The sequence below is a fragment of the Malaclemys terrapin genome, chromosome 12 (assembly GCF_027887155.1).
Source record: "Malaclemys terrapin pileata isolate rMalTer1 chromosome 12, rMalTer1.hap1, whole genome shotgun sequence".
NCBI classification, from domain to species: Eukaryota; Metazoa; Chordata; order Testudines; family Emydidae; genus Malaclemys; species Malaclemys terrapin.
The window spans coordinates 410,204-432,100 of record NC_071516.1 but is presented as its reverse complement, the minus strand read 5'-3'; the positions used below and the strand labels follow the sequence as shown (position 1 = coordinate 432,100).

At 58.9% G+C, this 21,897-nt stretch overlaps 1 protein-coding gene across 2 annotated transcripts in view; it reads right to left on the bottom strand.

Moving 5' to 3' along the window:
- CDH22 (cadherin 22) overlaps nt 1–21,897 on the bottom strand; it is a 153,731-nt gene that overhangs the window by 79,281 nt on the left and 52,553 nt on the right. For both annotated transcript variants that reach the window (XM_054046240.1, XM_054046241.1), the window contains exon 3: nt 15,242–15,536. In XM_054046240.1, coding sequence (XP_053902215.1) covers nt 15,242–15,536 — 295 coding nt within the window. The remainder of the gene's footprint in view (nt 1–15,241; nt 15,537–21,897) is intronic.

The following is a 21,897-nucleotide window of genomic DNA, read 5'->3' as shown; positions in this document are numbered from 1 at the left end:
AGCACTCAACTCATGTCACAGATGGGGAAACTGAGACACAAACATGTAATGCTGCTGCTCAAGATCACACACACACACACAGAGTCAGGAACAGAGCCCAGGAGTTCTGACTCCAACCCCTCTGCTCTAACCACTGCACCCACTGTCCTCCCGCAGCCAGGAATAGGGCCCAGGAATCCTGACACTGACGCCTCTGCTCTAAGCACTACATCCACTGCCCTCTCTTCTAAGCATTAGTGCTCAATCCCAAAGCAGAGCAGCACCCGCTGCGAGTACATCTTGTCCTCCTACTTTTAGTTCATTTCTGGCATCTGCCTTTGCCATAAAAATACAATAAATAAAATCTAAACATCCATCATGTGCTGCATAACCCACATCCCATCTCCAGGAACCCTGAATTCATAGCCAGAGAGATAATTAGACACGTAAAATGAGATAAAGACCTAAGTTCCTCCCCTGGCCAGCTCGCACTGGGGAATCAGAGGAAACCAACAACTGTACATAAAAATTAATGAATCAGACAGGATAGGATCTGTGTCTCTCACTCTCCTGGCTGCAAAGGTGCAAATCTGCCACTGCAGACTGGAGAGACTGTGTGCTTCCCCTTCAGAGCCCGGGCTGGGGGACCCCCTTTGTCAGAACGCTGGGCGGGGCCCATTCGACAATGGCATTCTTCTACTAGAGCCCCACCTGGTTCTGTTCTGGAACAACAGGCCCCACAATCAGTAGCGTTGCTGGAGGGGTTCAGGGGAAGCAGCCGCTTCCCCTCAGTACATTTTTCAAAAGCGGCGCCTGCCGGGCCGCCACTGGGATCCTGCAGGCAAGTGGGGGGGCAGCACGGCCGGACTCCGGAGGAGCCATAGGAAGGGGGGGGGGGCGGCGGGCGTGGCCGGAGGAGCGAAGGGGCCGGCTCCTCAGCCATTGCGCCCCACGCGGCCCAACATCGCCCGCGGCTGCCTGCAGCAGCGGCTCAGGGCTCGGCGGCCGAGCGCTCCGCAGCTGGCGGGCAGATCCCCTCTCTGCGGCAGCTTCCTGTTTCCGGGCCGAGGGAAGCAGAAAGCTGTCGGGGAGAGAGGATCTGCCCGCCAGCTGCGGAGCGCTCGGCCACCGAGCCCTGAGCCGCTGCAGGAGGCGGCCGCGCTGAGCGTGGGGCACGATGGCCGAGGAGCCCGGCCGCTTCGCTCCTCCGGCCGCGCCCGCCGCCCCCAAATGGCTCCTCCGGAGTCCGGCCGTGCTGCCCCCCCCCTTGCCTGCAGGAGCCCAGCAGCGGCCCAGCAGGCTCCGCTTTTGAAAAAATTGCTGGGCTGCCCGGGCGAGGGAACCAGGAAGCTGCCGGGGAGAGGGGATCTGCCCGCCAGCTGCTGCCCGCCCCACTGCTCCGCTCCCCCCAGCCCTCAGGAGAAGCGAGTAGTGCCCGCCAGCCACCCCTTCCCCTGTGCCCAGCCCCCCCCGAGCCCCTCTGAGGGGGGGCACAGCATGGCCGCAGCGTGGCCGGAGGAGCCAACAGGGGGAGGGGGGGGTGCGGAGCGGCCAGAGGAGGCGCCAAGGGGGGGCGCCTTTTTTATGGTTGCTCCCCCTGCACTGAGAAGCTGGCTACACCACTGCCCGCAATGGCACCAGAGGAATAAACACCCTCCCCACACGACGCCTTTACAAAGCGAGCGCTTGCCCAGGTGGCCATGCTCCTTGGAGGCTGGCTGCGGAAGGGGGCCCAGCAGCGTGCTGGCTGCCAGATGCCCCCAGAAGGTGCTGTCGGAGTCACTGCCCCCAGCACCAAGAGCAATCTCTGTAGAGCTGTGTGGGGAGATAACGCAGCCCTTAATTCTGAAGCCATGAAATGCTGCGGCACAATTAATCTCTGCTCTGGCCGGCAGGAAGCCAGGATTAGCAATTTGGGGAGGGGTCTCCTCTTATGCACCCAGCTGGCAGAGGAATTGTGTCCAGCTCTGGCTTGAGGAAATCAGTGCAGATTAACGAGCAGTGTCTCCAGCAAAGGGATTCTCAGGGCTGTTCCCGCCGAGCCCCGCAAGCGAAGGGGGAGCTACCAAGCCCTCCTCCAGGGAGCCGCACGCGACCGCGTCCCATCACGCCAGGCTGTTGTGCACACGTTGCCCAGCCACGGGCAATTCCCACGCTAGCCCCTGTCACACTGGTGCCCGAGAGAGACATGAAGCTGCCGGAGGCGGCGTTGGCAGCACCAAGGCTCCTCCTGCAGCAATGCAACCAGCTGTAACCGCAGAGAGGCACGTCTGCATCCACAGCCACCCTTAGGGGAGCAGCCAGGAAATGGACGACAGCCGCAGAGAGCGACTGGCCCGCCCCAGAGGAGGACAGCAGCAGTCTGGGAGGCACAGGCAAGGGAAGCTGCCACTTGGTTGCTGCCTGGCAGCTTCTCCACCTCCTTGCAGCCCACCCGCGCGCATGCTCTGTGCACATGGGCAACAGCAGGGGCGCACCTGTGAACGTTATCCCCTCCTCTGGGGCTCTGATAGAGGGTTTGGTTTACGGGAAGCATCTCCTCTGCGCGGAGCTTGTTCTGATCTGCTCCTGTGCCTCTCCTTGTACATCAATCATTGAATAGTGCTCTAGAAAGTACTGCTAGGCCGGGGCAGACAGTGAGAGGCTGGCACTGCCAGCTGTGGCGAAGCCCAGCTGGGCCTCTGCACTGCCATGGCCTCCCCCCGCAGCCCACCATGCATTGCTTGGCCAAGCTGGGTGTGCGCAGCGCTGCACTGACTGCTGTAAGCCGGGAGGGAGGGTTCTGGCGGCTGCAGAAGTGGCTAGGACCTGTCTGTGGGCCTCACGCCGGGCAACTGTTGGCAGAGCTTGTGGCTAGGGGGAGGCATAAGGAAAATCCTTCCCACCATGCCCTGGGGTGGGGCTGAGCTCTCTAGCGGCCCAGCCAATCCCCGCCCCTGGAGTGCTGGCCCAGCTCTGCCCCCTTCCCCAAACCATCTCTTCTTCCTGCCCGCACTGGCAGTGAGCAGGGACAGGAGTCTCCCAGGCACTCGCCCTTCCCCTAGATCCTCCACTCTGGGGACGCACCTGGCGTTTAGCGCAGGGGCCGCAGCGCCTCTCAGAGCCCAGCTCTGGGCTTAACACGCACACCTCCCTGCCTCTCCCACCTCCTCTGGACCTTCCTCTCTCAGCACTCCCGGGAGCCTGCGACCCCCATTCGCAGCACACTCTGGACCGGACGCCACTGACCAGGGCCGGCTCTGGCTTTTTTGCTGCCCTAGGGTACCAGCACCCAGCCTCCCATCTTCCATTTTTGCCCTAGGCAAAAAAGCCACCCGACCCCCCTCCCCCAGCACTGCAGGGGAGGGCGCCGAGCCCGGCCGCGGGCCCGCAATCCCCGACCGGCCAGAGCGCCGGGGGGAGGGCAGAGAGCCCCCGGCGGCCAGAAAACCGGGAGGAGGGCAGAGAGCCCGGTCGGGGCTCTCTGCTCTCCCCGGCGGCCAGAGTGCCAGGAGCAGGGCGGAGAGCCACCGGCAGCCAGAGCGCTGGGGGGAGGGCGGTGAGCCCACTGCGGCTCTCTGCTCTCCCTGACCGGCCGGAGCGCCGGAGGGAGGGCGGCAAGCCCGGCCGGGGCCCCGCTCTCCCCGACCGGCCGGAGCACTGGGGGGAGGGCGGCGAGCCAGGCTCAGGCCCCGCTCTTCCCGCCCGGCCGGAGCGCCACGGGGAGGGCGGTGAGCCCACTGCGGCTCCGCTCTCCCCGGCAGCTGGAGCGCCACGGGGAGGGTGGTGAGCCCAGTCGCGGTCCCGCTCTCGGGCCGGAGCGCCCCGCCGCGCCGCCCCCCTCCAGGCGCCGCCCCAGCACATGCTTGGTGGGCTGGTGCCTGGAGCCGGCCCTGCCACTGACTGTGCCACTCGCTCCGGCAGCATTTAGCTACAATGAATGTCAACAGGCAACGGAAAGCAAACAGGCCCCGCTCAGAACCCACAAGGACCTGGCAGGCTGGAAAGGGACCTGCACACGCCAGTCCAGATGCCAGCCAAGGGTGAATGCTTCAGACCCATGCAGAATGCAGAGTGCCCCACATCCACGGCCCAGAGCCCTTCTCTCCCAGCCCCCTCCTGACTACGACCAGCTCCAAGGGATGCACTCGCGCTAGCCCAGCTCCTGGCTCAGGCTAGTCCCATCACTGCAGGAGCCACAGCAGGGTGGGAAGGAAGGCCCTGCGCAGGTGAGGACAGGCTCCAGCACAAGGAATCTCTGCAGGACTCTGCTCCACTGTGCAAGAGGCCAGGGAGTCCCCCTCCCCACCCCCCTTTCCCAGTGTAGTAGCTCCTGCATCCCACTCAGAGGTGACATGTAGGGAGGACATGGGGGGGCAAGTGCCCCCGCAGATTGGCCTTCTCTCCATGTGTCCTCCCCCGCACGTTCAGCCACTCTCCCTGGCAGTCAGTCAGGGAACAGGACGGAGCCAGCTGGGAGGCAGCAGCGGCCTGCTCCCTGACCAGGGCAGAGCACGCTGGGCCTGAGCAGGGAGCAGTCCGCTGACCCCCAGCTGCTGGGGACGTGCTGGAGGGGGGCGGGGGGAGAGGTGGCTCCGTCAGCAGGGTCCCGCCCCGGGATGGCCTCTTTGGGCACCAGCCACTGAACATGGAGCCACACGGCACACAACGTCCTTCTCCCAGCTTGGGCCATTCAAGCTCTCTAAGCTCTTGGCTACAGTGGGCAACCTGGATCTAGCGCCTGAGTACCCCTGGCACAGACCTAACAGAGCTTTCTCACACCACCCAGCACTCAGGGAGCCATCACCCGACACACCCTGCCTTGCAAACCAGCACCCAGCCTCCCATCTTCCATTTCACAGCATGCTAGCCACAGAGCCGCCTCAGACACGGCTACCCCCTGCCATCGGGCACCAGAGCGCAGACAGCGCTGCTCATGCTGACGGACAGCAGCTGATCCCACAGGCCCTGGCCTGCTGTCGACCCATCAGAGACCTGGCAGGGGCCAGAGCAACCACATTCAGCTGGTTTAGTTCTTCCTGCCAGGCTGATGCCGGGGGGGCAGCACGGGCCATTGCTCCCAGATCTCCACACTATGGAGTCCCTTGAGGGTCAGTCCCAAGCTCCACATCCTCTTTCTTTTATTGCCACCCACACCATGTCTCAGCTGGCCCGATGCCTGGCACAGACCAGCCCCCACAAAGGAGCACCTGGCTCTAGGCAAGACGACAGCTGGGCTGGTGGAAAAGGGAGCACACCTGCACGCTGGCTGCCAGGTCAGTTTCAGCCCCTTGCTGATTTTGGATGCCCAAGTAGCTACAGCTGATATAAACGCTCCATAGCCCGGCATAGGGCATGCCCAGCATGAAAACACGGACTTCAGAACAACATCAGCTGATCAAGAATGACAGCGCATCTCAGCAACACAGCCCCTCGAGCAACGAGCGCCTGCTCCCTGCCCATCTCAACAACACAGCCCCCCCCCAAGCAACGAGTGCCTGCTCCCTGTCCATCTCAGCAACGCAGCCGCCCGCCCCGAGCACCCAGCGCCTGCTCCCTGCCCATCTCAGCAACGCAGCCGCCCGCCCCGAGCACCCAGCGCCTGCTCCCTGCCCATCTCAGCAACGCAGCCGCCCGCCCCGAGCACCCAGCGCCTGCTCCCTGCCCATCTCAGCAATGCAGCCGCCCGCCCCGAGCACCCAGCGCCTGCTCCCTGCCCATCTCAGCAATGCAGCCGCCCGCCCCGAGCACCCAGCGCCTGTTCCCTGCCCATCTCAGCAATGCAGCCGCCCGCCCCGAGCACCCAGCGCCTGCTCCCTGTCCGTCTCAGCAACGCAGCCGCCCACCCCTCAAGCAACGAGTGCCTGCTCCCTGTCCATCTCAGCAATGCAGCCGCCCGCCCCGAGCACCCAGCGCCTGTTCCCTGCCCATCTCAGCAATGCAGCCGCCCGCCCCGAGCACCCAGCGCCTGCTCCCTGTCCATCTCAGCAATGCAGCCGCCCCCCCCTCAAGCAACGAGTGCCTGCTCCCTGTCCATCTCAGCAATGCAGCTGCCCGCCCCGAGCACCCAGCGCCTGTTCCCTGCCCATCTCAGCAATGCAGCCGCCCGCCCCGAGCACCCAGCGCCTGTTCCCTGCCCATCTCAGCAACGCAGCCGCCCGCCCCGAGCACCCAGCGCCTGTTCCCTGTCCATCTCAGCAACGCAGCCGCCCGCCCCGAGCACCCAGCGCCTGTTCCCTGCCCATCTCAGCAATGCAGCCGCCCGCCCCGAGCACCCAGCGCCTGTTCCCTGCCCATCTCAGCAATGCAGCCGCCCGCCCCGAGCACCCAGCGCCTGTTCCCTGTCCATCTCAGCAATGCAGCCCCCCTCCCACTCCCCGCCCCGAGGGCCCAGCGCCCGCTCCCTGTCCTGCCTTGCAGAATTTCATCTCGCAGTCTCAGCGACATAATCACAGCTCTGTGCAGAAAAGGCCCATGCTACCTGATTGGCCTCCCTTTTCTACCTAGCCAAGACCTCCCATACCAGCCCCAGAACCATCCGTCCCAAGCGGGAGATTCCTGGGACCGACCTACCGCAGGGTCTCAGCTGCCGACCCCGCCTGCGGTGACGGCTGCCCTTCCAGGGCACTGTGCATCATCCTGAGTGGCAGCACCGCAGTCACAGCTGGACAGGGAAGAAGGGAGATGAAATCTAATGTCCTGATTCAGGGAGCAGAAGGGAGCTTCGGCCAGGAGCAGGGCTGGCACTGGCCCAACAGAGCTGTGAGGTGCTCAGGTGTATGGGAGAAAGAGACAGAGACTGGCAGAGACACACTGAGAGCATCTTCTGCATCACAGCTCACCAACAGTCCTGGCACCTAATGAGAAAGCAAGCAAGCAAGCAAGCCAGCCTCTGTAACGGTGGCGACAAAGTGCCCCTTCCCTGGCAGGGACCGCCATGGTCCACCCCTCTTGGCTAGCCTCAAGGCCTGCTGCTCAACTCCATGGTCCCATGAACAACGGGCATGGCAGGCACTTCATGGCTGCCCCTAGTCTTTCCCCACACTGCATCCATTCACAAGCTACAATTCTGGCCCCAAATAACAGCCGAGGCCTCTGGCTCTCCACTCCGGTCACACAGGCGTGTACCAGGGCAGAGGGTCGGCGCAGGCGGGGTCTGGCCCCTTTAACCGCTTGCAGAGCTGCACTTTGGTTTTCCATGTGAAATTCTTTGGTCAGCCCCAGACCAGCTGTGGATTATTCGCACTCTCTAAGACAGAGAGGGAGACTGTGCCCTGGCGGCAGAATTTACTGGGCAGAGCTGCCCGCAGACGTGGCACTCGCAGGGCCCAGGCCTGGGCACAGCAGCAGCAGCAGCCACCACCAAGATTTTTTAAATGATAAAATTTTCAAGGTTCCCTCTTGTTCCAACAGGTGAAGCGGCTAGTGCCTCCCAGGAGCAAGTGGGCGGCATGTCCGGGAAGGAAATAAACCCCAATGCTGAAAGATTATCGGAGCAGAAACAAGCCTTCTGCATCCCCAAGAATGGCCTGTTTTGGTAGAATGCTGAGCCCGGCCCAGAGGGAATTTCACTGCAGACTCAGAGCTCTCGCTCCTGTGGCCACACGCAGGCAGGAACTAACCCAGCTGCAGATGGAGCTCGCAAAAAAGTGACTAATGAAATGCTACAAAACAGAGCAGCCTATGGAGGACACTTAGACAAAGAAGTCTACAGGACAGGTCCATGGGGCTGGGGGACAGCCTCCAGACAGGCATGGGGCCCAGGGGCACACAGATAAGCACAGCGCCCTGGGGCACTGGGCATGCAGACAGGCACAGAAGAGGGGAAAGTCTGCCCCAAAGCAGCATGGGAGCAGGGAGCCCCATGAACATGCCCCTGCCCCAGGAGCAGAGAGCACTCAGGACACTCACTCTCTGAAAAGGATTCCAGAGTCTGCAGTGTGTCCCCAGCCCAGAGATCCCAGCGCCGAGCTAGGGTCTGTGTCTACTCTGCTCCAGCATGCGGAGCCTGGCTCCTGGTCGCTCCCAGCCCAAGAGCTTCCAGACAAGCTCCAATGTTCTGAGCACTTTCTATTAAACATTCAGAGCCGCCTGTAAACACTGATTGCACCCTGAACAAATCCCTTTTCTCCGCTTCCAGTGGGGAGATTAAACAATTTCTCTTGGCAATAATCACTTCTGCAGCCAGCTGACTTTGGGCTAAAGGCAGGGCCTGACCCCAAGCTTTGTCTGCACAGCCAAATCGTCTCTAATCTGGCCTGATGAGACTTGCTGCTACCCAGGGAAACGGGGGAGGGAAACATGGTCCCTGAGTCACAGGATGCCTATTTCACCAGGATCTTTTTGCCATGGGCTGATCCTGCAAGGTGCCACGCAGATGTGCACAGCCTCTGATGATGCCAGGATTGGGCCCTTGGACTCTGACTCTGTGGGATTTGTCTTTGGCCTGGGGGCAGCAGGCAGCTGTTAATCGGCCCTAGGGGAGCTTGGAAAGGGAGCCCAAAACTCAGCTGATTTTATCACTTGCTAATATCAGGGAATTCCCATGGTTCCCAGACACCTGGCTGGTTCCCCACAGGGTCTGTCCTGCCTTCTCAGCACACCCCAGGCCTCTTCACCAGGGATTTGCCTCTGCCCAAAGTGCAGAGCTGCACCTGCAGTAGGGCCTTGCTCCCAGGCTGGGGCTAGAGCTGCTGAGGGCTTTGAGTCAGTGCAGAACGGCCCTTCCATCCCCTGTTCTCGAGAGCATCTCAGCAAAAAGGTTCTCTGTGAGAGGCAGAGCATGGCAGTGGGACTGCTGCAGGGTCTGCTGGCTGGTCCCCAGGGCACTGGAGACTGGTCAGGAATGGGATCCATTCATGTTTACCCCTGGTGTGCAGGTCTCAGCCCCTTGTCCCTGAGATGGCAGGGAAAGCAGCAGAAGTGGCTTCATAAGTAACTAGGCTCCGCACCGTGCCTTCTGCCTTACCCTCCCCTGCCCATGATGTGATGATTGCAGCCGCTGCCCACCCCAACGAGGCGCAGACACTGGGGCCTGCCAGCCTGCAGCATTCCCTCCAATTTTTTTCATCTATGTGCAGAATGAATTTTGTTATGTACGCCATACTGAGGTAATGTGCGGATGTGCACCACCCCAGTAGAAACAAAAAACCTAGATATAATATTTATTTTTTAAAAGTTACTATAGGGATAATTACTCCAGCTAGGGCAAGTTGGGCATTTTAGAACTCACTACTCAAAGAATTAAAAGTAAATGTAAGAGAGAAATCAAAATTTTGAAATGCACAGACCAATCAAAAAACTAAAACACCACACTTTGAAAGAAGTATCAAGTAACAACAACAATAATACAAGTATGTGTTGGGAGGTGAGTGTGAAAGACAGAGTGAGTGTGTGTATGTGAGACAGAAACACACAGTGTGTGTGACTTTGTGTGTGTGACTCTGTGTGTGAGTGACAGAGACAGAGACAGAGTGTGTGTGTGAGACTGTGTGTGTGTGTGCGTGACAGAGAGTAACACGCGCTGCCCCCATAAGTACGCTGCCCTTTTAAGTAGATCGGCACTCAGCAGTCTGAAGCCTGTGTATTCAGACACAGCAACAGCTGCCAGCAAGCTCTCTCCGTCCTGAGCCCTGTCATGTGTGTCCCCTCTCCCACTCTGTGGAGATGGGGTACAGGGGTGGGGGACACCCTGACATCAGTGTGCACACACACAGAGCAAGCAGGAGGTCCTGGGAGCAGCTGGCCAGGGGCTCCAAGGCAGAGGGCAGGAGCAGTGGGGGGAGGGATACCTGAAGTGCACGGCACTTGATAGCCTGCTGGGTGGCCGCCCGGCCTCGCAGCTTAGAGGGAACTTAGGCTCCAAGCAGAGACAGCAAGTGGCCCTGTTCAGAGCTGCAAGAGCTCAGCGCACCCTTAGCAGCAGCAGCCTCAGCACTCACCCAGCTACGCAGAATCTTCCCTGAAAAGACCCTATATCCCCCGCCCCTGGGTGCTTGCAGGACCTTGAGCACAATGCCAGCCAGAGCCCAGCGGATAAGTTCTGTGCCCCATCCCCTCTAACCCCAACCCAGCTCCCTGCAGAAGTCCCTGGCTGCCCCACACAGCTGCACTCTAAACTCCCGAGCAGTGTGGCGTGGTGGAAACTCAGAGGACCTTGGCCTGGTGGATGAATCCTTGCAGCTCCCCATGTCTCAGGCACCCCAGTGAAATGGCTAGATAAGAAGCCGGTGGCTTGCAAAGAGTCAGCTCCCTCTGGAAAGCCCCTGCTGCCCGGTGCCTGTGGCCAGTCCTGGGGTGCTGGGTGAGACTGTAAGGTAATTTCCACCTGCGACGGCAGCACAGTGTCCCAACACCCTGTACCCAGCACTGGCCAAGACACTTCACATATGCCTGGAGGGAGCCCTGGGTCCAGAGTGTGTACAGCCTGGTTCCCGCGGCTGAGCTCCAGGGAGCTTCTGATTCAGGAGGAGAAACTCCCTCTCCTCTGCCCTTTATGCATCTCAACCCCTACTGCCACCAGACTCCCCTTCTCCCAGCCCAGGGCCCGTCTGGCACATTCTCTTCGGCAGCTGGCGCCTTTCCCAGCCTCCCAGCCCGTCACATCTCTGCTGCCTGATCCTGGGCCGAGAGCAGAGCTGGCTTTGTGTAACCGCCCTCAGCTCCTCAGAAATAGTTTGCTTAAATCTCCATTGTTTGCAATTCCCGTAGATGCTGGGAAATCAGACGCCTTTCCCTCCCAATCAGTCCTCTTCCTTTAGGCAAATACTGTCCCTTGATCTGCTCCCAGGGTTGCAGGAGCCCATCTGACCATGTTTGCTTAACTGCTTTCTGTGCACCAGGAACATGCCCGTCCCTGGGGAGCTCTAGGTCGGGGCTGCAACTGGGGACCTGGCAGGGAGCTGCCCAGGCTTTCTGCAGGTCACATGACAGCGTGAGAATTTCTCGGCTGGTCGATCCTGTCTTGGCCGGCAGGAGGACCCGGTAAGAGCACAGGTAGGGCAGGGCAGGCTGGAAAAGGAGCTGTCGATGATCCCGCACCTTTCGGTTGGCTGAGGGAGCAAAGGCTAGGAAATCTTGCCAAATGACAGCCCTGGTCGCCAAGTTGCAGGGCCCCTCCATAACAGTTGGGTCCTGGACCTTTCCAGAGCAGTGATGGATGGATGGATGGGTCCCAGGGGTAAACCCCTGCCACTGGGGCCTGAGCAGAGACCGTCAAACTCATTCCATGCAGCACCTCCGGGCTTTAACCCAGATCCTGGTACCAGAGACAAGGGCACATTCCCCTGAGCAGCGCAGTATCCCCCCAGCATTCCCTGCCCTCCGGTGCTCCCTGATGGCCTATGCTCAGAAGCGAGGGCAGAGGCTGCTGCTCGGGGAGGATATATTGCACGTATGGATCTCCTGAACTTTAATGAAAAACCTCCTCAGAAGTTGACTCTCAGATCTGGGGGCGACTGATTCCCCACCCGCCTGGGCGCTGGGCGAAGCAGGTCCTATGCACTGACTCCGGGCGCAGCGTTCAGTTAACAGCCGACCCACTGCCCAGGATCTCAGCCACGCCTGGCACACAAAGCAAGGCCCCTGCCCACACGAGGGGCCAGCCAGCTGCTCTGTCAGCTGGACTTGGCCTGGCCAGGGTACGGGCCACACTGAGGCTTGGGGCCTTTTACATACAGTCTGTGGTGCCATCGTCACTGTCCCATTACGTGCCAGGTCCAGTGCAGTACCCAACGCTCCATACACACGGGCCCCGCCCATGCAGTGCCTGGGCTGAGCTCCCCCCCATATAAACACCTCCCCATGCAGTGCCCAGGCAGAGCTGCCCCCCACACTCCAGTTACCCGCCCCCCCCCATGCAGTGCCCAGGGCAGAGCTGCCCCCCACACTCCAGTTACCCGGCCCCCCCCATGCAGTGCCCAGGCAGAGCTGCCCCCCCACTCCAGTTACCCAGCCCCCCATGCAGTGCCTGGGCCGAGCTGCCCCCCACTCCAGTTACCCGGCCCCCCATGCAGTGCCCGGGCAGAGCTGCCCCCCCACTCCAGTTACCTGCCCCCCCATGCAGTGCCCTGGCTGGAGCTGCTCCCCCATAAACACCCCCCCCCAGTGCAGTGCCCCGAGTGAAGCTGCTTCCCAGTGTCACTGGCTCGGCAGAAGCAGGACCCAACACTGTTGCCGGTGGTGTAGCACGCAGGACGGTTGTCTCTCCAGCACCTGAGCCCTGTGTACAGCTCTCGGAAGGAAGCCGGGGTGTTGGATGGCCTGGGGCCTCGGGGCATTGTCAGCAGCACTCTGTGGGTGTCTGGATGGACTCTCCAGATCTCTGCCCCAGCTGCTGCCGGGGACTTTGTGCTGCTGCGCTGGCCGCCTCTGCCGCACAGGGAGCTCTCCCCTCTCCTGGTAGCTGGGGGTCAGCTGGGACATAAGGCCAACCCTGCTGCAGCCCAGCTCTGTTCTGCTCTCCAGCGCAGGGTGGCGGCTGGCGAGGAGGAAGCATCTGCCCTGACATTTCAGAGTTTTGGCCTTGGGCCCCAGAGTGGTTTCCCCACAGTCTTTGCTTCCCTTTGGGGCTGGCCAGGCTACTGGAGGCCCCACTGTGAAGGGGGAGCCATGAGGAAGCCAGCTCACACTCACTAATTTGGGGCTGCCTTGGGTCGGCAGGACAGAGGCTGTCGGTCAGCGCTGGCTCCTGACTGTCAGGTCCCCGCCTCTGGAGCGACAAGGCAGAGGCACATCCAACGTTGCGCCAAACACTTCTCTTTACTTTTCACTTCTGAGGATTTTAATTTGCAGGAATCGCCTCCTTTCATGTTCTGAAACCGAGTTTCTTTCTCCCTCTGATCTCCAATTTTGCACAGACACTGTCTCCTTTGATACGTCTTGTTCACATCAGCCTGTGATCAGGCAGCTCCGTAATTGTTAGTGATTTTCAAAGCACGGGGCTCCTGGTCTAACATGCAGAGTTGAGAATTCCGCCCTTTTTAAACATTGCTCAGGCAAACTACGTTAATTTCATTGCCTCCCCCTTTTGGGAAGGGGGGGTGCGTCTCCCCCTCGCTGCCTGCATCCTGCCTGCCATTTGTCCAGGAGCCCTGGTCTGTGACTGATGGCGTTCTTGGCCAAAGGAGTAGAGCGTTCCTGACAGGGGCTGAAACCGCATGTCAGGAGGAATTCAGTCAGCAGCAGCCCCTCTGGTGTAATGATTTCTGCACATCTGTACGTGTGCTGGAGGCCATCACAGGGCTCTGAATGAACAGAGCATCCAGGAAACACAGCAAGAGACTGACCCTCCGGCTTCCTGCCAGGCCCTAAGGAGAGCCCTTCCCTTACTGCACTTAACTCCTTGGGCGCTCACAGGAACAGGCCTGGGCCCCTTTCCAGGGCACTGCCTGTCACACCCCCAGATGGGAAAACCAGCTATCTGTCCTCCTGCTGGAGCCGGACCTGTGCCACATGATCCCTGTGCTGCCAGCCTCCTCGGGGGCTCTTCCCGCTCTCCTGCCTTCTTCTCAGTTCTGCTCACTGCTGGTCCTCTCGCTTTCTCCTTCCTTTGCACCTGTCACTCTCCCCTTTTCATCCCCTGCGGCTGTTACCATTTGATGTCAGGCTGACTCTGTCTTTTGCCTTGAGGCGCCTTTGGAGAGCAGTGATTTGCAGTGCCACTGCCTGGGATACCTCCCCTCTCGCAGCCTGCCCACCTCAGTCAACCCATGGCCCTGGTCCGACGCAGACAGGGAGCAGCACGACACCCAGAAACAGGGAAAAGGGTGAATGGATTCTGGGGCTCAGCAGAATGCACTACCAGCATGAAGTAGGGACAAAGGGCAGACGCCCTGCTGCTGCCCCATTGCACATCCCCGCCCCCACCTTACATCCAACACTCAGTAAAGCACAATAACCACCTGCCCAGTGCGACCCTATCCTGCCCTCTCCCCAGTGTGGCTAGCACGCTCTGGGAAACCTCCCCGCACAGACCCTGCTCTGGTGCACGGCATTCCAGACCCGACCACGTGCTACCACAGGAGCGGAGGCAGTGTGATGTGTGAGGTGCTAGCCCTCACTTAGGAACGAGAGGGATGAGTTTACACGTCTGAGCCAATCAGCTGAAGTTTTCTCCCATTACGGAACAATTGTACTTAGTTCAACCCCACTGCCAGCCTCTGCTCAGCGGGCGCTTGTGACCGGAGCTGCTGGGAGAGGGGCTGCAGGGCAGGGCTGTGGGGTGGGTAGGAATGGAAGAGGATGGGGGCTTGGATGAGGACTGATATGCGGTAGCAGAGCTAGGGGAGGGGTGCCAGGGCAGCACAGATAGAGCGGGGGGTGCTGCAGGTCCAGCAGGCCAGGACCAGCACGGCTGGGGGATGGGACTTGGCACTGCAACAGCAGGGGGGCTGCAGATCAGGACTGTGTGGGGAGCCCAGAATGGAAAGGCAGGAGGACCATGGGTTGGGACTGAGGGACATGAACAGACCAACACAGGAGAAATTTGCACTAGTGAACATTCAGGTTGTTCTCCAAGGGGCAGCTCAGCTCGTTCTGAGCTACCTCTTCCTTTCTGGCTGGGCTTGAAACTTTGCTAACACTGTTAAAAAAAGTGTGAGTGTTGTGACCGTGTACGTCAGGGTTCCCAATTCAAAAGGAATTCTAGTAATACGGCCCCTGATCTTGGGACGAGAACCAATCAAACCTCTGAGTGTTAACTGGGAATTTTTAAGTAATCAATATAATTAATAGACCAGGCAACAGCAGCCAGGCACTGACAGATGGGGGAGGTGGAATCTCAGGGGTGGGGAGAGCTGGGAGCGTAGGTGCCGCAGACACAGCTAGAGGCAAGGAGACATGGCAAGAAATATCAGTCTCAGTATGATCCTAACCAGCAGCAGACCCTGCCTCGAGCAAGGCCTAGGGCCTCCTCCCCAGTGCCTGAGAGCAGCAGAGACCGGCATGTGTGGAGGAAAGCTGGGGTAGAACTGGGGAAACCTCAGACGGGGAAGCGGGGGAATTGGCACCCAGCTCAGCCCACTCCCATTGCACAGGCTCATGGGGAGCCCACGTGCTTCTCCAGCTGGCCATCAGCACTGAGGATTTACTCAAATGTTTCCCTAAACTGCCTTATTTATTCCCCCCCTTGGCTCCAGTCGTGGCTGGAATCCCTGGATTTATGACAAGTGATTCTGTGCTGGACAAGACTCTAGTTTGACAGCTCAGGGTAATGGATGGGAGCAGGGGCTGCCAGTTCCTTGCCCCCATCACCTTGTGCTCAGCGCGGGTGCAGGACACCTACCTATGGGGGACAGCTCGGCCACACTGCCAATGTAGGGCCCCTCCAGGAAACGGGGCTCGCTGTCGTTGATGTCCTGCACCTTGATGATGAACTCAGACTCAGGCTCCAGCAGCTGGTTGGTCTGGCGGTCCCGGGCCTGTGCTCGCAGCGTGTAGAACGTCTTCTGCTCCCGGTCCAGGCGCTCGGTGGCATGGATGTCGCCTGTGACCTCATCAATGAGGAAGATGGTTCCTGCGCCCTCCCCGGAGATGGTGTACTTGATGGACCCGTCCCCCTCATCCGAGTCCGAGTGGATCTGCAGAGGAAGGACAGAGGGCGAGGGTTGGTGCTGAGAGAGCGCAACTGAACTGGCTGGAGCCACAGCTTCCACTCTTGCTGTGAGAGCCAAGTCAGTGAGAAGCCCCCCGGCAAGAGAGGAGCAGTAGCTGGGCCCATGGAGTGGGAGGGGCTAGAGCAGGGCTCTGGGGTGGGGAGGGCAGGCAAAGCAAGGTCCCGGTGGCTGCATGGTTTTCACTGCCAAGAGTTAGTTCAGATCAGCCTGTCCCTCAGGGAAGGGAACAGCAAGCAATGCGCTTGTCCTGGGCTGGGACCCGGAAGACCTGGGTTCAATTCCTGGCTCTGCCACTGCTTTGCTGTGTGACCTTGGGTCTGTCACCAGATCTCTGCCCCGCTCCCTTCTAACACATAACTGAGAGAATAATTCTGTGCAGCTCAGACCCCCCCGTCACACGGGCCAGAGCAGCCCCCAAAGACAGAGTGATTGACAGTACAGGAGACACAACTGGAACAAAGCCACCCCAAAGCGTGTGAGGCTCAGACGCTGGGCAGCATCGAGTAACTGCATGCAGCACTGTGATGTGTGTAAACACCAGCTCACTGCCCTTCCAAACGCAAGCCAGCTGCCCCACTACTCTGGTGTGCATGCTCTGGCTCTCGATACCAGCGGCTGCCAGCCCTTCCACACGGTGACAGCTTCATGCCCACCCAGCATCCTGGCAGGGATATGAGCACTGAATTCAGCACCAGAAACAGCCCCCCAGGAAAGCAGCTTGTGTAGCCAACTATTTCCTCTTCGTTTTCTAATTAAGATGCTATTTGGAATGAGGGAGCGAAAGGGTAAACAGCAGCTCCCTTTGCCCTGCAGCCGCCTGGAATCCAGGCCAGGCGTCCGGAGATAATTTTATTGGTGGCATTAAACTGAGTTATGAGGTTTTTACAATCCAGCCACTTATGAGAAATCTATTAACAGTAACTGGACAGGCAGAATGCATCTCCGAGGAGAGCAGCACGGGCATTAATTGGGGCAATCCATAATGGACAGGCCCCCAGAAAGGTTTCATCAGATGCATTCATTTACTCCTCACAATTTCTGCTGAGAATCAGCAAAGTTGCCAAAAAAAGAGCTGTCCATTAATCGGCTAATGAAATATGAAAATGTTTATGGGCCATTCAATCTTCCAAACTGCAGTTCTATAATCCACCTTAAAGACATACAGTTCCACCAGCAAGAATTTATACCAGGACCTGCCTCTTTTTATGATACCTTCATTATATTTATCTTGTTAGATACAATTTATATATTTATTTATTTTGTGAGTAAGATGCCCACACATTGGACAATTCAATGTACTTTACATGCTATTCATATATTATCGTCTATGTCAAATAGCCACAGAGAGTCCTGTGGCACCTTTAAGATTAACAGAGGTGCCACAGGACTCTCTGTTGCTTTTTACAGATCCAGACTAACACAGCTCCCCTCTGATATATGTCAAATACACACTCCCACCCTGCCTTGCCAGGAAATATACTCACCTGCCCAGCATCACCCAGAAAATACACCCACCTGCCCAGCATTGCCTGGGAAATACACCTGCCCAAACCACATCACAGGAAATACACCCACCTGCCTGGTATCACCTAGGAATTACCCCTGCGTGACTGGCAATACCTGGAAAATACACCCCTGCCAAGCCAACAACTACACCTGTTTTCTCAACTATCCCTAGGAAACACCCATTCAAGACACACAACCAGACACCCCTTTGCGGCTGGGTGCCCTAGCAGCAGGGTTCTGCCCCCACGTCCCCTCTCAGGCCCCTGATGGCTCCATGTCAGGTTTGCTTGACTCAGTAACACCGACCCATCCTTGGGGCTGGTTCATTACAAAAGTCTTGTGCAAACAGTCCCTAACAGAACTCCCCAGACAGCCCACTGATCACTCCAGTGCACATGGTCCTTACAATCCCATGACAGCCAGTCCATCGATGTAGCACATACCACACTCCAGCACCTTCCACCCCACCCGGGGTCTTCGTTGGTCCTCGCCTGTCCTGCCACGAGAGCCACACCAGAGCCCCTCCAGCTGAAGCGCAACCCCGCTCTTCCTCACCGGAGCCCCCACGGCCTCTCCACTGGGAGGGTTGGAGGGCATACTCACCTTCCCTCACTCCCCCAGTTCTGCCATTCTCTCACCTCAGACCGGCCAGAGGTGAGCCCTGTGTTGCGGATTGTGGGGGAGTTAGGGCCCTGCACCCCCGGCTTCCTGCGATTCACCATGACTCTCAGCCAGCCAGTAAAGCAGAAGGTTTATTTGGATGACAGGAATACAGTCCAAGACAGGTCTTGCAGGCACAGACAACAGGGCCCCCCTCAGTTAGGTCCAGCTTGGGGTCCCAGGGCCTGCCAGCCCACCCCCCTTTGGGGGGGTCAGAGCCATCTCTGCCTCCCAGCCATCTCTCCAGCCTGCTTCCAGCACTCTGCTTTCAGCGACCCCTCCCACAGCCTTTGTTCAGTTTCCCGGGCCCGGAGTCACCTGGCCTCCAACCCCTTCCTGGGTTCTCATGTTACAAGCTCAGGTATGTTCCCTTGGGCCGACTCCCATCCCCCGATGCAGACCATCCTAGTCACACTCTCCTGTCAGCATTCACACACCCCAGCAAGAACAGGCCCAGTTCGTCACATCTCTCCCCCCTTCAAGACCGAACTGAGCAGGGTCACTTTAGCCAGTGACCCGGGGAAGTTCGAACCTACCCCCGTTCCCATGGATGCCCCCGCATCCCTCCCATTCCTTGGTGAGAATTACACCAGGCCCCTCCAGTTTTACGCCCCCCCTTAGGTCGGGGTGCTTGATGGCACTCGCAGTTCGCATGTGGGAAGGTTTATGCGGCCTGTGCCCTTTTCCCACCCCCATACCTCTGGGGCTTCAACTGGGCTGTGGTCTTTTTTCAGCGCTCCAGTCTGGAGGTTTGTGCTTTGGGCTCTCTTGGTTCAGAGCCGCCCTTTTAACCTTCAGAGTAACAGCCGTGTTAGTCTGTATCCGCAAAAAGAAGAACAGGAGTACTTGTGGCACCTTAGAGACTAACAAATTTATTAGAGCATAAGCTTTCGTGGACTACAGCCCACTTCTTCGGATGCATATAGAATTCTATATGCATCCGAAGAAGTGGGCTGTAGTCCACGAAAGCTTATGCTCTAATAAATTTGTTAGTCTCTAAGGTGCCACAAGTACTCCTGTTCTTCCTTTTAACCTTGGCCACCCTCCGAAAAGGCTCCTCTATGCTGGGCAAGGGTTCTAAAGCTGTTTTCCCCTTGTCCCAGGCCTTCCTCCCCCTCTGACAGGGGTTACAGGATCGGCAGTACTGTCGGACAGTAACAAAGACCCCAGGCCAGTAAAAGCTCCGTAGCAGCCTCTGCTGGGTATGCCAGGTTTCCTGGTGCCCTGAGAGGGGAATGTCATGGGCCCGGCACAGCAGCTGGCGGCGATACTTCTGGGGTACCACCAGCTGCCTCCTGATCCCCCCTGACTCCATTTTCCCTGGGGGAGCCCATTCTCGGTACAGGAACCCCTTCTCCCACAGGAACCTTTTCCGGCCACCTCGTTCCATGGTTTGTACCGCATTGAGGTCGGCTAGGTCCCTTATCTTCCGCAAGGAGGAGTTTCTCTGTAACTTGGCCTGGAACTCAGCAGCTGGGACAGGGATGGCCACCTGCTTTTCCTCGCCCGCTGGGCCTGAAGCTGCAGCCTCCCTGAGCCGTGTCCCTGGGCATTCCCTCCCCACCAGGTTAGGGTCCTGCGCCTCAGGCAAGGCACCCCCCCCCCCAAGGCCAGGGCGCAGTGCCCCTCGCCGGCTCTGACTGCGGGTTACAACCAGTGCCTTTTGGGGGTTGCTTGGCCAGTTCTCCAGGTTCCCCCCCATCAATACCTCAGTGGGCAAATACGGGTGTACCCCCACATTCTTGGGGCCCTCCTTGGCCCCCCACTTCAGGTGTACCCTTGCCACGGGTACTTTGACTGGTGTTCCGCCCACCCCCGTCACGGTCAGGTAGGTGTTGGGCACCACCTGATCTGGGGCCACCACCTCGGGCCGGGCCAGCGTCACCTCTGCGCCCGTATCCCAGTATCCATTGACCTTCCTCCCATTCACCTTCAGGGGAACAAGGTACTCTCTCCGGAGGGACAGCCCCGCGCCTACCATATAAACCAAAAACCCTGAGTCTGGAGCATCCAGCCCCCTAGAGGAGCTGGCCTGGAGCTCCCCTCCCTCCTTAGCAGGTGGTACTCTGCCAGCCCCCCTTCCCTGGGAATGCTGCCTTTTGCCGGGCTGGGTCTTTACCCAGTCAACCCTCTGTGGGTTCGGTCTGCTCAGTCTGTTCCTGAGCCTAGGGCCCGTATATGGCCCTTTTGGCCACAGTGGTAGCAGCCCATGTTCCATGGGTCCCCTTGAGTAGGTCGGATGGTCCTGATGCCGGATGCTCCCCTCTGATGGGTTTTTTCTGTATTTTCCCATGGGGAGGTCCCATGGTGACTCTCTCTCTGCGTTGTGGTGGGACTGTTTCTTTGGGACTCCTCCCTTTTATCTTCTGACCGGCTCTTTACAAACTCATTGGCCAGCTGCCCGGCGTGTCGCGGGTTCTCTGGCTTTCTGTTCACCAACCACAGCCTCAGGTCGGATGGGCACCGCTCATACAGTTGCTTCAGTACCAGCAGTTTAATCAGGTCCTTCTTTGTCTGGGCCCCACCAGCCCACTTGCTGGCGTATTTTTCCATGCGGACGGCTAGTTGCAGATATGAGATCTCAGGGGTTTTATCTTGACTTCGGAACCTTTCCCGGTACATCTCAGGAGTCAGCCCAAACTTACGTAGCAGGGCCTTTTTGAATAGTTTGTAGTTCCCTTTCTCTGCCTCTCCCAGTTGGCGGTACAATGCCATGGCTTTGGGGTCCAGTAAGGGGGTAAGGACCCGGAGTCTGTCCGCGGGATTAACCCGGTGCAGCTCGCAGGCCGTCTTAAAGGCCTTTAGGAAGTCATCCATGTTCTCCCCCTCCTTGTATGGGGCCATGATGCACTTATTAAAGCTCCGTGCAGTCCTGGGTCCCCCCTCACTCACCGCAGCCGGGGGTTCGCTGCCCTTTAATCTTGCCAGTTCCAGGTCATGCTGACGCTGTTTTTTATTCTTTTGTCTTTGTTTTTTTTTTATGCTGTTTTTGTCTCTTATTTTTCTCCCGTTTATGCTGTCTCTGTCTCTTTTTCTCCTCCCGTTTATGCTGTTTTTGTTGTTCACGATCCTCCAGCTCTCTCAGTTTTAGCTTTTTTTTCCATTTTAGCCAATTCCGCTTCACGGATGCCGAACGTTGCCGGGAGGATTCTTTGCTGGCCGGCGGGCTTCGCCGGGGGGATCCCCTGCTAGCCGGGGGGGGGTCACGGCGCCTTCGGTATTTGCTGGGCTCCTCCCCACCCTTCCCCTAGGCATAGGAAGGAGGGGTCTCGGGAAGCCCTCAGCAGCCGGCTGACCACTCCCAGCTGGGACAGACACTGGTGCCTGCGCTGCATTTGCCAGGCTGCTTCCCTGAGACACAGGGATTAGTTCATTTGCGCGATCTTTTGCCTCCAGCTGGGCAATGAGCTGTTTTTTGGTGAGCCTCCCAATGCGCAGCCGCCTTTGCTTGCACAGCTCCACCAGGTCGCTCTTAAGCCGCTTGGCATACATCTTCCTGCTGGCCACTCACCGGCCTGTGTGCTCACAGCTCCCCACAGTTCCCAGGGGGACCCCTAGTGTGCCAGCCCTTCTCGAGGTCACCGCCTCTCTGCCAGGGTCGAGCTGCAGACTCCTCCGCCCCTGGGACCACTCGCTGCGATCCCCCCGGGGGACCCTGTTACTGCAAAAGTCCTTCTCGCTGGTTACACACTCCCAGGGGTAATAACCGTTTCTCTCCCACTTTTCAGCTGGCCTGGTTCCCGTCAATTTCCCTTTGTTTTACTGCTCCCCAGTCACTTACTGCAGGAAGCGCCGTCCACGGGGTGCAGTAGATCCCGCCGCTGCCACCAGTTGTTGCGGATTGTGGGGGAGTTAGGGCCCTGCACCCCCGGTTTCCTGCGATTCACCATGACTCTCAGCCAGCCAGTAAAGCAAAAGGTTTATTTGGATGACAGGAATACAGTCCAAGACAGGTCTTGCAGGCACAGACAACAGGGCCCCCCTCAGTTAGGTCCAGCTTGGGGTCCCAGGGCCTGCCAGCCCACCCCCCTTTGGGGGGGTCAGAGCCATCTCTGCCTCCCAGCCATCTCTCCAGCCTGCTTCCAGCACTCTGCTTTCAGCGACCCCTCCCACAGCCTTTGTTCAGTTTCCCGGGCCCGAAGTCACCTGGCCTCCAACC